Source organism: Salvelinus fontinalis, chromosome 17, assembly GCF_029448725.1.
Source record: "Salvelinus fontinalis isolate EN_2023a chromosome 17, ASM2944872v1, whole genome shotgun sequence".
NCBI classification, from domain to species: domain Eukaryota; kingdom Metazoa; phylum Chordata; class Actinopteri; order Salmoniformes; family Salmonidae; genus Salvelinus; species Salvelinus fontinalis.
The window spans coordinates 22,898,314-22,915,794 of NC_074681.1; the positions used below are offsets into that span (position 1 = coordinate 22,898,314).

At 39.4% G+C, this 17,481-nt stretch overlaps 1 protein-coding gene across 1 annotated transcript; it reads left to right on the forward strand.

Annotated features, from left to right (window-relative positions):
• Nucleotides 1-468: 468 nt before the first annotated feature.
• Nucleotides 469-16,397, forward strand: LOC129813994 (desmocollin 2-like protein). The gene is made up of 16 exons (XM_055866693.1): nucleotides 469-852; nucleotides 1,180-1,270; nucleotides 1,480-1,679; nucleotides 1,809-1,913; nucleotides 6,777-6,932; nucleotides 7,039-7,183; nucleotides 7,380-7,534; nucleotides 8,206-8,340; nucleotides 8,520-8,705; nucleotides 8,935-9,182; nucleotides 9,479-9,621; nucleotides 13,737-13,961; nucleotides 14,311-14,532; nucleotides 14,787-14,902; nucleotides 15,021-15,353; nucleotides 15,781-16,397. The coding sequence occupies exons 1-16, from the start codon at nucleotides 790-792 to the stop codon at nucleotides 15,976-15,978; spliced, it is 2,721 nt and encodes a 906-aa protein (XP_055722668.1). The 5' UTR covers nucleotides 469-789; the 3' UTR covers nucleotides 15,979-16,397.
• Nucleotides 16,398-17,481: the final 1,084 nt, after the last annotated feature.

Here is a 17,481-nt window from a genome sequence, read left to right on the forward strand (position 1 = left end):
ACTGTATTCCCTGAACACGGATCAAGTTTATTTATTGTGGCTTTCAGCAGTTCAATTCATCATCATTGAGATTATGCAATGATAGAAAGACAGAGTTTACTCTTGAAATACATGACATGTTCCTATCTTAATTTCCCTGGATCAGAATAGAGTTATAAAATACTTCCATTGATAACTGCACTAAGGATTAAAATATCATTACAAATTACTGTCTACTTGCTTACATTTTTTTTGATATAGAAAAAGCAGAAAAAATCATTTCAATTTTAAATCCATTGCATGGGACAGTTGATAGTTGAAAAAAAATCCAAGGGGACATTCCATTGTTTTCAGACAACATCCCATTACCGATACAATGTTTCCCCCTATTGGTAACATTTGTTCACTGTGCTTTCTTTCGCAGTAACCCATTTGCTAAGCGTGTATGCCTCACACCAAACCACAAGCTTTGATCACATGATCACATCACGCAGCTGATCACATGTTAATAAAGCATAAATCACACGTCTGTACTGTTATTTTCACAGACTGAAAGAAGGTGGAGTACTAGACGAGGAATGCGTCCCGGCGTCGAGGTAGACAATTGAGTAATCGCGGGCGGGGTACTTACTATGGGCATAGCTCATAAATTAAACCGTCATTCCGATACCTGCAATGGAAGACGCATACGGACACAATTAGGTTACTGTATTTTGATTGGTGTAAGGATATTCCACCCTCTATTCCTCGCCCTTGACAGAAACACTTATACTTCTTGTTCCTGGGTGTGGTGTCGTCACTATAGTCTTGATGTTTGGAATGGTAGTAACAAAAATGGCACGGAACTTAAATGTCAATTTATGCATCTTTTTGGTAAGTACATATGAAATGAAAGTTTTTCTGTAATTGTCACATTTGATTTCGATATGTCAACTACCTTCGAGTCTATGAATGTAATTGAATTGGCAAACGTAACTTTTATTTTGTGCAGTTTTGTAATATTAGACTGTATATCACTGGCAAGGTGCGGCTTGTTGATACATCTACCTATGCAGACTATGTTCTTGAAAATGTAAATGTCTCATTATTTTGGCTCCAATAATAGACAATACAAATAATTACAGTACGATATTTGTAACACAGCTATTGTATGATATGCACGTTGTTAGAATGAACAATATCACTCTCATGTGTTAACAGATGATCTCATGTGTGGACTCCTGCTTTATCCCCGGCTCCATACGAGCAGCAGTACCTCAGACAGTACCAGTTGGGCATGTTATTTCAAAAGGTAGCTAAACATTCACAAATACTCCAGTCCTGTCAAACGTTGTATGTAATTGATACTGAATGAAACAATCAATATAGTCATAAACTTTTTATAACCAGTTGACATCCTTTATCATTCTTAATCATAATCACGTTATCTTGCTTTTGATAAATCATGTTGTTTTTAGTAATTTTATAGTTCATAACATTTCTTTCTCTCTCATTGTTCAGTTGATGTCGACAACTGTGACACCAAGACCTTGCACTTTACCTCTTGTGACCCGGACTTCACAGTACAGGCAGATGGAACTATAGTAACAGTCCATATCACTATGGTACCAGCCAACGGCAGGACATTCTCAGTGCAGTTTCAGGACCCCAATGGTCAGAAGAAAAACATGGATGTTTACCTTGTCCAGAACTCTAGAAAAGTAAGGTGGATTCCACATTGGCTTAGAGTAAAAGATGTTGAAGATGCTAGTCCCATACTTTTTAAATAGGTACTGTATTATGTTTGTAGTGTCGTGACTTTTTTGTGATTTTCCCCCTGCATGTTTCAGCTATTGAAAGATGGTCTACTAAAGCGCTCCAAAAGACGTTGGAGCCCTCTGCCCTTCAACATCATAGAAAACGACGTCCCTCCATTTCCAAAGGAAGTTGATCTGGTAATGTCCTTAAAATAAGTTACAACTTGCATCACATTCTGTCTATTTGAATATGGATAATAAACCTAAGCCTTGTCCATATTTCATGTAATGTAGTCATAACACACTCCTACATGGGCAACAGCCAAATTATCCTCTACCTGTGCTTTCAATTCTCCTTACCCATGTTCCACTTTATTTCTCACTCTTTCTCACTTGTGGCTAAGGCACATTCTGTAGCTGTATGCTCCACGCCCTCACCAGATGGTACACACCCATACACACCCAACCACATACATGTATACACAGGATTAGTGGGCACAGTTAATCTATTCATCTAATATCCCAATGGATGTTGGTATTCGATTAATTGTGTGAGTATTCACTTTTTAGAAGAAAATAATATAGGCCTTTTAAAACAATGAAAAGGCTTTGTCTGAATTAAATAAAATGAGCCATGTGACATTGCTACACACAAGTATATACCATGACATTTGATATTCTTCATTTAATAAAACAACACACTTTTGAATGTAGTTTTTATGACTTGCGCCCCATAACAAAGACATACCGGTAGTCTACACACGCTTCACACATGTAGCTTGCTGTTATTGTCCCGCAATTAAAGGGGCAGAGGCTCCATGTAAGCCTAGCAGGTGAAGTGGGATATTTCTAATCAATGCAAAATGCAATTTAAAATGTCTGAATGAAGTAACCTTAATGAGAAGAAGTAGACTACAAAGAGCAACCAACAGCTAGACAGTTTAATCAGAAGGGAGTTGTTGTAGACAAGAAACTGTGCAGAAGGGAGTTGTGCTTCAAATATAGCAGTTCTGAAACATCTTTAATTGAGCCTCTCATTCTACTTAATTGCCGGCCTCAACACGTTACGGAGATAGATTCAATTACTGTATAGGATGCTCTGGGACAGGTTGTCTGGATACTGGAAAGACAATACATAGGCAGATGCAAACAGATTATCACCATTAGCAGACAACAGTTCTTGAGGGCTTGAACAAAAAAATCTGTTTGTGATTTCGTTCATACTGGTGAACCGGCGATTGAATTATGTGGTTGCAATATCAAAATATATTATGACACCAGGGGAGTCTCTCAAGTTGCATTTATTTTTATTTAGTTTAATTTGAATATTGCAGCCCATTTGTGTAGGCTGTTAGCCAGACAAACCCACTAAATTCACCATTAAATAGTGGCTGAATTTATCCTCAAGTCGACTACTTTTTTCCTCATTGTTTGGCTATTTGATGTGTATTTTTTTAAAGTTCTAAATAGCAGCTAAATACAGTATATAGCTATAGATAGTGCATAATGAAACAATATAGTGCGCTAGTGTTCTGAGGGTGGAATGACTATGTAAGCCTATTATTTGGCATTAATAGACGCACAACTTCCTATCAAAGCTGGGATTGAGCGTGAGGGTGGCTTATGTCATGCAGGTTCAGGTAGCCTATACAGGACAGTTGTATATTCTAAAAATCCATTGGTATCTGATTAGTACTGTAAGGGAATTCTGCACTATGTTATACAAGAGACCACAGGAAACTTCTTTGATCAGAGGTTAGTTTGTTTAATAAGGATTGCAAGCCGGATTGCAACCCGGAGTATAATCACAGGTAGAATTGTAATGTATAGATATAATAACATTTCTTACAGTATGCTGTTACATCAAACATTTATTTAATCCGACCTTGCGGGGGTCCAGAGAAACTGTGTTACACTAGGACAAAGCGCACAGCAAAATTATAGCTTCAATTAGCCTTGCTAGTTGGCAAACTCATGGGTACCGTTGCTAGCGACTAGCTTCTTTACATCGCTTTGATGCAGTCAAGACGGGCACTACCAGATGTTATAATCGATAACCTTTGTCAACCCAGTATCACAGGTTATTGTGAAATAGACACAAGCTTCCCACACTTTTCGTGTGCCTGTCACGAATTTCAAATAAGTAATTTGTGTCTATTTCACAATAAGATGTGATAGTGTGTTGAGTTAGTTTAACTAGCACAAGTATGGCTACTTTCTCTCAATTCAATTTAAGTGCTTTATTGGCATGGGAAACATATGTTAACATTTCCAAAGCAAGTGAAGAAGATAATAAACAAAAGTGAAATAAACAATAAAAATTAACAGTTAACATTACACTCACAGAAGTTCCAAAATAATAAAGACATTTCAAATGTCAAATTATGTCTATATACAGTTTTGTAACAATGTGCAAATAGTTCAATTACAAAATGGAAAATAAATCAACATAAATATGGGTTGTATTTTCAATGGTGTTTGTTCTTCACTGGTTGCCCTTTTCTTGTGGCAGCAGGTCACAAATATTGCTGCTGTGATGAGTCACTGTGGTATTTCACCCAGTAGATATGGGAGTTCATCAATATTGGGTTTGTTTTCAAATTCTGTGTGGATCTGTGTAATCTGAGGGAAACATGGGTCACTAATATTGTCATACATTTGGCAGGTGCTTAGGAAGTGCAGCTCAGTTTCCACCTCATTTTGTGGGCAGTGTGCAAATAGCCTGTCTTCTCTTGAGAGCCAGGTCTGCCTATGGCGGCCTTTCTCAATAGCAAGGCTATGCTCACTGAGTCTGTACATAGTCAAAGCTTTCCTTAAGTTTGGGTCAGTCACAGTGGTCAAGTATTCTGCCACTATGTACTCTCTGTTTAGGGCCAAATAGAATTCTAGTTTGCTTAGTTTTTTGTTAATTCTTTCCAATGTGTCAAGTAATTATCTTTTTGTTATCTCATGATTTGGTTGGATGAAAATGGGTTGCTGTCCTGGGGCTCTGTGGGGTCTGTTTGTGTTTGTGAAAATAGCCCCAGGACCAGCTTGCTTAAGGGACTCCTCTCCAGGTTCATCTCTCTGTAGGTGATGGATTATTTATGGAAGGTTTGGGAATCGCTTCCTTTTAGGTGGTTGTAGAATTTAACGTCTCTTTTCTAGATTTTGATAATTAGCGGGGATCGGCCTAATTTTGCTCTGCATGCATTATTTGGTGTTTTATGTTGTACACAGAGGATATTTTTGCAGAATTCTGCATGCAGTCTCAATTTAGTGTTTCTCATTTTGTGAATTCTTGGTTGGTGAGCGGACCCCAGACCTCACAACCATAAAGGGCAATGTGTTCTATAACTGGATTCAAGTATTTTTAACCAGATCCTAATTGGTCAAATGTTATGTTAGTTTTGATGGCAAGGCCCTTCTTGCCTTGTCCCTCAGCTTGTTCACAGCTTTGTTGAAGTTACCTGTGGTGCTGATGTTTAGGCCAAGGTATGTCTTTTTTTTGTGTGCTCTAGGGCAACGGTGTCTAGATGGAATCAGACCCTTATGCCAAATTGACATTTTTTAAATCAACAAAGCATGAGAAGACTTTGCCTTAGTTTTTTTCAATTAACGTGTGTCGTACAGTCATTTGGTAAAAAGCCAATTTGACATTTGCTCAGTACATTGTTTTCACTGAGGAAATGTACGAGTCTGCCATTAATGATAATGCAGAGGATTTTCCCAAAGTTCCCGTTGACGCATATCCCACGGTAGTTATTGGGGTCAAATTTGTCTCCGCTTTTGTGGATTGGGGTGATCAGTCCTTGGTTCCAAATATTGGGGAAGATGCCAAAGCTAAAAATGATGTTAAAGAGTTTAAGTATAGCTAATTAGGCTGTCATTGTAAGTAAGAATTTGTTTTTAACTGACTTGCCTAGTTAAATAAAATAAAACATTTGTTGTCTGGATATTTTATCATTTCATTGAGGATATCATCAACACCACAGGCCTTTTGGATTGGAGGGTTTGTATTTAGTCCTGTAGTTCATTTAATGTAATTGGAGAATTCAATGGGTTCTGGTAGTCTTTAATAGTCGATTCTAAGATTTGTATTTGATCATGTACATGTTTTTGCTGTTCTTTGTTATAGGGACAAAAAGATTGGAGATATGATTTACCCATACATCTCCGTTTTGGATAGATAACTCTTCGTGTTGTTGTTTGTTTAGTGTTTTCCTTTTTTTCCAGAAGTGGTTAGAGTCTATGGATTCTTCAATTACATTGAGCTGATTTCTGACGTGCTGTTCCTTCTTTTTCCGTAGTGTATTTCTGTATTGTTTTAGTGATTCGCCATAGTGAAGGTGTAGACTCAGGTTTTCTGTGTCTCTACATTTTGCAAAACAGAAATGGTCATACACGCCTAGCAAGTAAAAGGTCTAAAGCATTATAATTGTTGACTAAGTGTTACTAAGGCTGTGTCAAAAGACCAATTACTGGCAAAATATCAGAATTGGGCTGCCTGTGTAAACACTAGGGATGGGTATTAGAAATATTTTCACTATTCAAATAATATCATGATTTTTGGAGAGGATATCGAAATACATGTGTGCTTTCTGTGAAACCTTTGAGTAAAGTTATTCTAAACAGCACTTGTTTGCTGCGCGATTCGGGAGAGCTGCAGCAGGGCGTGGGAAGGGCTTCGGTCAATGTGTGTGAGATGGGAGGTAGGAAGATCAGACCTATGCCCCTCCTGCCCACCCCATACCCCACACTCCCGCCAAAAGGGCCTCAACATGGAAGTCACACATATGCCCAGGCTGTGATCAGGAAAACAGGCCCAACCCCCTACTCTTACACTAGCCCAAGCCAATGACATGTACCAGATGCTCAGCAGGCTCTGCTCACACTTACTGGTCTGAGGCCAAACAATACGACTAACAATAATGGCAAATGGTTTGATTAAGATTGCAAAAACCAAAGAAAGAAATTGGGAAACATATCATTACTGTACAATTTTCTAACCCGAATGATATGATTATCCCACTGGTTGTTGAAGCTTGACCCCAGATAATATTTGATTGTTTTCTGGTCTAGGTTGCATCTGATTCTTCTGCCGCATACAATGTGTACTACACCCTCAGTGGGCCTGGTGTGACAGAGGACCCTGTGGGTGTGTTTAGTGTGGTAAGGGAAACTGGGATGCTGAAGGTCCACAAAGCTGTCGACCGTGAGATTACCCCTCAGTTTATAGTGAGTAATAGACAACAATTATTGATTTATTGCTTTATTGCTTTATTATTTAATAATTGATTAATTGATTATCTATGATGATAAAACATGACATCTCTTTTTTCAGTTTCAAGCCAGAGTGTTTGACAGATACACCAACCAGGAGACAGACTTACCATTACCCATCACAGTGAATGTAGAAGATGTGAATGACAATGCACCAACTTTCACTGGCCAACTGCAGTTTACTGTGCTGGAACAAAGCAACACAGGTGAGAAACATACAGCTGAAGTAATACATACCAGAGTGCATTTAGCCTCTGTAATACAGTACATAGAAAAAGTGCCATATGTTTCACAAATTAGCACATTTACAGATACATTTGTCACACATCCAGACATTCATTTGAAACAGGAACTTGTGGATATGAACTAATAGCCTGTGTGTTGTGATGTATTCCATTGCAGGTACCATTGTGGGGAAGGTGAATGCCACAGACAAAGACGAGCCTGGTACAGACCACACTAAGATCAGGTACTCACTCCTCTCTGGGACCAACCTGTTCTTCATCAACCCAGAGACAGGAGTCATCAGCACCAAAACAGACACTCTTGACAGAGAGGTGAGAGTTAGTCTCCTCTTCGTACTTTCAAATTATCTCACTTAGTTTTCCAGGGTTCCACACTGTTATCATTGTTTGAATTATTCATGTTTTAATATACACTGCGTGCACAGAACATTAGGAACATTTGCTCTTTCCCTGACATAGACTGACCAGGTGAATCCAGGTGAAAGCTACGATCCCTTGTTGATGTCACCTGTTAAATCTACTTCAATCAGTGTAGATGAAGGGGAAGAGACAGGTTAAAGAAGAATTGTTAAACCTTGAGAGAATTGAGACATGGATTGCGTGTGTGTGCCATTCAGAGGGTGAATGAGCAAGACAAAAGATTTCAGTGCCTTTGAACAGGGTATGGTAGTAGGTGCCAGGTGCACCCGTTTGAGTGTGTCAAGAACAGCAACGAGGTTGGATTTTTCAACAGTTTCCCGTGTGTATCAAGAATGTTCCACCACCAAAGGACATCCAGCCGACTTGACACAAATGTGGGAAGCTTTGGAGTCAACATGGGCCAGAATCCCTGTGGAATGCTTTCAACACCTTGTAGAGTCCATGCCCCAACAAATTGAGGCTGTTCTGAAGGCAAAATAGGTGCAACTCAATATTGGGAAGGTGTGTTGTGCACTCAATGTAATATTTGAACTAAATGTATATTTTGGTATTTTGTTTTTCAGGTGAAAGACAACCATTTAGTGACAGTGGACATCAGAGACATGAATGGCGCCATGAATGGTCTATCCAACACGGCTACAGCCACAATAGTGTTGGGAGATATCAACGACAACCCTCCCACTTTTACAAAGACATCTGTAAGTAAATAATTATAATCCTGAAGATTTTTTTTCCAGTAATGACATTTTTGTATCGCAGTTTATTTGGCAGCAAAACAATAGTAATGGTGAAAATGTGCTATATTTTGTTTGCTATAGATTATGGATATTCAATATACCTCAGTCAGATAATTGAACATGCTGCTTTCCTCTTGCAGTATGATGTGAGTGTTATGGAGAACCAAGAGAAAGGCCTCATCCTCAGAATCCCTATTGAAGACAAGGACTTAATAAACACACCAAACTGGAACTCTGAGTTCATCATCACCAAGGGGAACGAAAATGGGAACTTCAGGATTGAAAGAGACCCAAAAACAAATGAAGGACTAATTTACCTAACAAAGGTGAGTTGGTACTCACAATGAACCTATATTTTTGATCTGATCTTGACTTTCATATTTATTTTTAAAATAAGGCAAACATAATTTCGGCAAACTATCCCATAACATAAAGACAGTCAAAATATTGAACCAAAATACTTATTTACTCTTGTACAATGACATCGTCATTGATGGCAGATAGTCCAATAATAATGCAATAAAATGACACTCCTTGTCTTCGCTGTGTCACCAGCCTCTAGACTACGAGAAGACCAAGAACCTAAAGCTGGAGGTGTTGGCCCGTAACCAGGCTGAGCTGAGTGGGACCAATGCCAAGTGGGGGTCCATCCCTGTGAATGTCACAGTGGGGGACGTGGACGAGGGACCAGAGTTCACTGCCCCCACCGTACGATTTACTGTTCAGGAAAATACTCCAAACGACACCCTGATCGGAACATACACTGCCCTAGACCCAGAGACCAAGAGCAGCGCTGGCATCAAGTAAGATCTTAGTTTACCTCAATGTCATACTTTATTAGCCTGGTCCCAGATCTGTTTGTGCAGTCTTGCCATATGACCATAGGAGATGGCATATTGTCTGACCATATTGATAATGGTCATAGTAATAATATGATGTTATAGCAAGTAAGGTCAAAATGTGTTTCAATAGAAAATAGAGGTACTGTGAAATATGGTATGCCATATTTTTTTTCTCTCTCCAGCACTTGATGGCAGAATTGCACCATGATGCTCATGAATGCTTTAATGCCGTCTTCTCTCTCTCTGTTCCCTCTCAGGTATTACAAGGTCTCAGACCCGGCTTCATGGATCAATGTCGATGAAAGCACTGGACAGCTGAAGATCGCCAACACAATCGACAGGGAGTCCCACTTTGTAGTGGATGGTGTTTACAACGTCACTATGAAAGCTGTGGATGCCAGTAAGTAGATGTTGTTACACATTGTCTCGCATGTGTCTTTATTACATTTCTGTGTAGTCAGATAAGATCATCCAAATAGTGGTGCATAACTCATCTATTGCTTTGAAAAACTTTGGGCCTGGTAGCATAAAACATCTTAATTGTTTCCTTTAAGGATTTACGCTTACCTGAGGGAATTGTTTAAAGGCGTTGCATAGAGCCCCTCCAATGTTTTTCTTTAGTAAGGGCATCCTTAAGGGATTTTACCCCAGAGTTTCTAAACCCAGAGGCGCAACATCATGAGACTTCCGGGAACGCTTGCAAAACAGACCAGGCTGGAGATGGGGCTTTGAGATGTCAATGAGTGAAATGAGAAATTCTTCCTTAGTAGTTAGAGAAAACTATCTAAAGGCACAATCTAGATTTGAGCCAATGTCGTAAGTAGTTGAACATGTTATTACTCCAACCTCATGAGGGGAAAACTGACACGCTTTCATTTGAGTCAAAAACAACTTTATATCGAAGGAATGCCTTTGCTTTGACTGCCTGCACATGCGCAGTTTGGTGCGGGACGACCGTTAGACCCGACGACGTGTTTCTGAGCATGAGGTTAAATAGCCAACGTCACCATTACATCGCCTACATGTCTGATCGGGGATTTCTGGTTTTACAGTAGTTTGAAAGCATGTATGGCAGAATAAGTATATGGTTACCATGGAGACGACCATCACTGGCTGACTGTCTCGTCAAAGAGATCACGTTTATTTTACGAGATCGCAAAATAGAACTACATTCAAGACAGGAGAAACAAATTGATTCAGAAGATAATAAAACATGTTTCTTGTAGATATTTTTCTCAACTTGTTTCTATTACTTTCTAGCATGTCAAGCTAACTTACAGAGTACGTAGCTGGCTACAGTGCCTTTAGAAATTATTCATACCCCTTGACTTATTCCATATTTTGTTGTTTTAGACTGATTTAAAAAAAAAAAATGCTTACCCATCTACACACAATACCGCATAATGACAAAGTGAAAACATGTTTTGGAAATATTTGCTAATTTATAGAAAATGAAATCTCTAATTTACATAAGTATTCACACCCATGAGTTAATACAGGTTAGAATCACCTTTGGCAACGATTACAGCTGTGAGTCTTTCTGGGTAAGTCTCTAAGAGCTTTGCACACCTGGATTGTACAATATTTGCACATTATTATTTTTTTAATTCTTCAAGTTCTGTCAAGTTGGTTATTGTTAGACAGACATGTTCAAGTCTTGCCATAGATTTTCATGCTGATTTAAGTCAGGATGTCAGTTTGGAATACTGTATTTTTTTATTCTGTACAGGCTGTCTTTTCACTCTGCAATTTAGGTTAGTATTGTGGAGTAAATACATTGTTGTTGATCCATCCTAAGTTTTTTCCTATCACAGCCATTAAACTCTGTAACAGTTTGAAAGTCACCATTGGCCTCATTGTGAAATCCCTGAGCGGTGTCCTTCCTCTTCGGCAACTGAGTTAGGAAGGACACCTGTATCTTTGTAGTGACTGGGTGTATTGATACACCATCCAAAGTGTAATTAATAACTTCGCCATGCTCAAAGGGATATTCAATGGCTGCTTGTTTCATGTTTACCCATCTATCAATCGGTGGCCTTCTTTGCAAGGCAGCTTTGTTGTTGAATCTGTGTTTAAAATGCACTGCTCGACTGAGGGACCTTACTGATAATTGTATGTGTGGGGTACAGAGATGAGGTAATCATTTAAAAAATCATGTTAAACACTCTTATTGCACGCAGAGTAAGTCCATGCAACCTATTATGACTTGTTAAGCAAATGTTTACACCTGAATTTATTTAGGCTTGCCATAACAAAGGGGTTGAAAACTTACTGACTCAAGACATTTCAGCTTCTCATTTTTAATTAATTAGTACACATTTCTAAAAACATAATTCCACTTAGACCTTATGGGGTATTGTGTGTCGGCCAGTAACACAAAATCTGGAAAAAGTCAAGGGGTGTGAATACTTTCTGAAGGCAATGTAATTAGCTAGCTAGATGTATACCTAGCTAGCTGGTTGATGTTTTTTCTGCTTCCAGGGCAGAGGAAAGCAGGAGTTGGAACTGAAATTATTTTCCAATAGTATTGTTCTGGTTCTAACCCCCCAAAAAGTAATGGTTTATATCGTTCCTTTTAAAACCACTGAAATATATATATATTTTTTACATTTAGCTCAACATTAAATTACTTAACCAATCAAATTTTATTGGTCACATACACATGGTTAGCAGATGTTAATGTGAGTTTAGCGAAATGCTTGTGCTTCTAGTTCCGATTATGCAGTAATAACAAATTCACAACAACTACCTTATACACAAATGTAAAGGAATTAATATGCACATACAAATATATGGATGAGCGATGGCATAGGCAAGATGCAGTAGATGGTGTAGAATACAGTATGTACATATGAGATCAGTAATGTAGGATATGTAGACATTATTAAAGTGGCGTTATTTAAAGTGACTAGAGATACCTTTTAAGTCAATTTATTTAAGTGGCCAGAGATTTGAGTATGTATGTTGACAGCAGCCTCTCTATGTTAGTGATGGCTGTTTAACAGTCTGATGGCCTTGAGATAGAATAGTGCATGCAGAGCAGCTAGCTGACAAGCTGTAGCCTAGTTGTTTACATACATTGGACAGACAAGTGTAGGGTGTGAGATGTGACTGAAGATCGAGAGAGGGTGGAGGAGGCTTGGCTTGAAGCGCTGGGCATCTTATGACATGCATTATCTGAATTAGGCCCACAAAATGGAACTTTGAATGTCTTTCATCTTTCGAGAGTTGGCTTTACGTTGGTCAAAGCGTGTGTGTGTGTGTGGAGAGCAGCACCAGAATTCAAATTAAAACATGTCTTACCTTTTTGTAGTTAATAAATCCAATGTTAAACGTGATCACTATAGTATCCTCAACTAGCATTGAAAAAGTTAATCCATTCTTCTCTAATTAAACATCTCTCCCTAATTTCTGAATAATGCTTGTAACGTCAGTAGCCTATGGTTCGGAGGCAAAGGGGAGATAGAATGCAACTGAATGCATTCAACTGAAATATGTCTTCTGCATTTAACACAACCCCTCTGAATCAGAGGTGTGGGGAGCTGCCTTAATCCACATCATCAGCGCCCGGGGAACAGTGGAGTTAACTGCCTTGCTCAGGGGCAGAACGACAGAGTTTTACCTTGTCGGCTCGGGGATTTGATCCAGAAACCTTTCGGTTACTGGCCCAACACTCCTAACCACCTGCCTATTAACCGGTTTGACTAGATTGAATGATGTTTACTGTACATATTCATAGTTAATGAAGCACATATGGGTCCTGATGGGCACCCTTTTCCCCTTAATATAAGGGACCTAGTTATATCCTCCCAGCTAATAGCATTCTAATCCTGCATTTGCTTTCTCTCACTGCTTCTATCACTGTTACAAGTATTAACACTCTAAAACAAGGAAGAGACAAAGCATCATAATTATAGCTAACAACACCCCTGTGCCCTATTCCATCTCCTCAAGGCCTCCTTTTACTGATATGTTGATATGGGAGTGTGTTTGCACAACTTGAATTACACCACAGAGGATGAGAGGTTGTCATCGTTTTTACGCCTTGGCTGATGTTACCTAATACATAACACATTCTGGTGTTAGCTTCAACCACCCCCTCCACTCTCGTCAATGTTCGTTTTATGTTCACACACACACACAACATAAAAACTCATTGTGTTTTGTTTAAGAGACAGGATGATGAGTATAGTAGTCAGTCTGTAACACCTGGAGTTATCACGTCATTGAGGTCCATGACATTGTGTTATTCGGTTCTATTGCAGATGTGATGATAGCATATGACCAAAAAAAATATCTACTGGCCCTTATCTCTTTTTTGCATTTATAACAGGGAGTGACTGGGAAAATATCAGTACTGTGTGCCATCTGTAACTGAACTTTCAAGTTTTCCCATTTATTGCCATGTGTGATAGTGAATAGATTGGAAATCTGACTCACTCAAGCTCTCACAATAAAAATCAGCAAGAAGGCATTGTGTTATCTTGTTTCTTACATATGTCTCCTTTCTCCTAGGTCGGAAGACAGGTACAGGGACGGTGATTATTCAAGTGGAAGACATGAACGACCACGTCCCAGACATCCTCTCTAAAGACCTGGTGTTGTGTGAGAAGGATGGGGGAGGGATGGGCTCTGTGCTGGTGGTAGCAGAAGACAAGGACCAAGCTCCCTTCTCCGCCCCCTTCAGCTTCAAACTGGGAGAGAAGCATGATGACAATTGGGCTGTGAAGCCACTTAACAGTATGAAAATGATTCCTACCTCCTGACTCCATTGCATCTCTATATTAATTGATGTCTTGCAAATGTGATTGAAAAAGTGATGCAGTTATTTAATGGGAAGAAGTCCATAAATGTACAACTTGTATCTTATAATGACTAGTCAGTGTCATACATTCTTGAATACAACTTTAAAGCCGAAATGCTCTCTAGAGATGCAACCTCAACAGGGCCACCTTGCACAGCACCTGTTAACTGACATTCTTTAGTGACATTTTTTAATAGCCAGGAGTTTTAGTCCTTATAGTGTCATCTCACCTGGAAATCTAGTACAAAAACTCCTGTTCCTAACAACAGTGTATTTCCTCCTCAGGCACTGCAGTGATGTTGGAGCAAACTAAGGAGCTCCCTACCGACCTATACACTGTCCCCCTGATGGTGGAGGACCTGCAGGGCTTTGGAAGTACCCAGACTGTGACGGTCCGGATCTGCAGCTGCAGGAACGGAGCGTGTCTGGCCCAACAGAACTCCACATCTTTGGGGGTGTGGGCCATCCTGGCCATGTTGCTCGGTCTGGCTTTGCTACTTCTACTCTGTGAGTCTCCACTGGGCTATAATGGACATTCATATTATTTATGTAGGCCTGACAGGTTGGTGTCCAAGCAAATAATAAGATAGGACAACATATAAAATTGATGAGATATAAGGAATTGAATGGTGAAGTCTTAAATAGCTGACATCAGCTAGTATAGCTGTATTCCTTAACAAATGACTTGTGCGTCTTGTCCATCTGACAGCCTTGTTGTTGCAGTGCCACTCATACTCTTTCTTGTTGGTTCTTTATCGCAGGTATCCTTTGTGCATTAGTGTGTGTGACGAAGAATGAGAAAATGGAGCTGGAGGATGTGGGAGACAGTGGTGGTATCCTGCTGACGTCTAACATTGAGGCCTTAGGGGATGCAGTGGTAAGGCTGTCATAATGAAAGTATTACGAACACATTTTTCATGGTCATGAAATCAGAGCAGATTTCAGTGTTACATCCTCATTTGTATTCATCTGTTTTTTATATGTCTCCTCTTTAGGATTCAAATCTCATCATTGTTCCAAAGTCTGGGATTGACCGTTCCGTGAAGGGATCAATGATTGACATGGGGTGGGCTGGAGCTAAGAGCTTGGGTAAGATGGGAGGAGGCCTGGGCACTCAACAGCCGTCCGGCAGCAGCGTCATTGTGACCGATATGCAGAATGGCTTCTCTGACCAATACAACGGCAGTCAATACGGTGGACAAAATGGCGGTGGACAATATGGTGTAGATCAATATGGTGGCGGACAATATGCCAGTGGCAATATGACTTTTGACAACACACGTTTCATGAAGTTCAACTGGCAAACCAACGGGCTGTTTCTACAAAAGGTAAAACAACTCAAACAATGTCAATGTGTTTTATTTTAGTCTGAGTAAACACCGTAAATGGATAATATTGTCAGGATCACATTTTCTGCCTTTTCTCTAAGGTTTAATATAATTCTTACTATTGGTGAAAGCCTAGACAATTCCGATGTGTAATGTTGGCTTACTTATTGGCTAAACCCTTGGCTTCTGTGTCAGCTTTCATGTCTGGTTGGTGAAAGGTTTGTCTGTTCTCAGTGTAATATCCTGTGGAAGGATGTAATATCACCTACTGGAATATCTTCCTCCCCCCTTCGGGCTAGTCCTTGTCTGCTCCCTATGGACTAATAACAACATGCATTCTCCTCTCTCCACCTCATCTTTTACCTTGTCTGCTACCATGTCCATCCTGTCTCGTATCATGTTTACCTGGTCTACCTTTTCTTTGCAGAAGTTGGCTTACCTAGGGACGGAAGAGGAGGGACGGTACGCCGATGACATCATCCACGCGTACGGCTTCGAGGGGGTGGGGTCTCCAGCTGGCTCGGTGGGCTGCTGCAGTGACCAAGTCAACCAGGAAGACCTGGACTTCCTGAACACACTGGGGCCAAAGTTCAAGGTGTTAGCTGAGGTCTGCACTAACAAATGAACCAGGAAGATCTATTGCAATATTGTTTTTACTACAGAAAGTGTTCTCTCATGTATGTTTTTTGTTAACTATTATGAATTATCAGAGGGTTGGTATGCTTTTATTATCAAGGGTGATACAAAACATTGAGTCAGTCATCACACTGAATTGCTCAAACTGTTTGTTGGTTGGAGACTTTTTGCACTGGAAAGTACTATGTATTGTAAATAGTGTACATTTAGTGATTTAAGTGCCAAAGATAAGATTTTTAAAAATTTGTAAATTGTGGTAAAAGTTTCAGTGTTGTAGAATCAAATGTTTTTTTTACGAGATGCTGTAAAAACAGTACTTGAATGTTAGATTAGATGAGATTTTTCTAATTACCTATGAACTGAATGGGGTACAAACATGACTAAATAAATTCTATATTTGTCTTTCAATGTTGGATAACCTGAATAATTACGCCTTGCACTTATTGTCCTAGCTATATTTTGTACCATTGTACATTATGTACAAGTCAACACATGATGATGAAATAAGTAGAGTGAATGTGACCATCTAAAGCAGACTGTATTTAATCCAATCATTTTTTAAAGACTGTTTGTGTGAGATTCTAAATGGCATTTCTCATCACTTTTTAGCCATCAGAGTAAAACTGCCTTGTCGATTAGGCTACATTGGGGCTTCCATGTTGAATTTGTCACACAATTCAATTGTCTGTCCAATTCATTTTATTCTTATGGTTGATTGGTGGCAGAAAAAGCCTTGTGTTTAGACTAGAATAGAATGTTCTGGGTACTTCTGTTTACAATAGAAGGTGCTTCTGTTTAGAATAGACAGTTCTGGGTGCTTCCATTTAGAATAGGAAGTTATTGGTGCTTCTGTTTAGAATAGAAGGTTAAAATATAATTATTTTTAGGATACAGGTGAAATATTAAAAATTGGCCAAATATAACAGTACCAGTCAAAAGTTTGGACACACCTACTCATTCAAGGTTTTTTTTCTTTCTTTATTTTTACTATTTTCTACATTGTAGATTAATAGTGAAGACATCAAAACTATGAAATATCACATATGTAATCATGTAGTAACCAATAAAGTGTTAAACAAATTCTTCAAAGTAGCCACCCTTTTGCCTTGACAGCTTTGCACACTCTTAGCATTCTCTCAACCAGCTTCATGAGGATTGCTTTTCCAACAGTTTTGATTGAGTTCCCACATATGCTGAGCACTTGTTGACTGCTTTTCCTTCACTCTGCGGTCCAACTCATCCCAAACCATCTCAATTGGTCTGAGGTCAGGTGATTGGGGAGGCCAAGTTAACTGATGCAGCACTCCATCACTCTCCTTGGTCAAATAGCCCTTACACAGCCTGGAGGTGTGTTTTGGGTCATTTTCCTGTTGAAAAACAAATGATAGTCCCACTAAGCGCAAACCAGATGGGATGCCGTATCACTGCAGAATGCTGTGGTAGCCATGCAAGACAATGACCCAAAACTGTGCCTTGAATTCTAAATAGATTA

Coding starts and splice junctions, on each gene's coding strand:
- LOC129813994 (XM_055866693.1), top strand. CDS start 790: ATGTTTGGAATGGTAGTAACAAAAATGGCACGGAACTTAAATGTCAAT. Junction 6,933..7,038: donor AGATTACCCCTCAGTTTATA/GTGAGTAATAGA, acceptor CTCTTTTTTCAG/TTTCAAGCCAGAGTGTTTGA. Junction 8,341..8,519: donor CCACTTTTACAAAGACATCT/GTAAGTAAATAA, acceptor TTCCTCTTGCAG/TATGATGTGAGTGTTATGGA.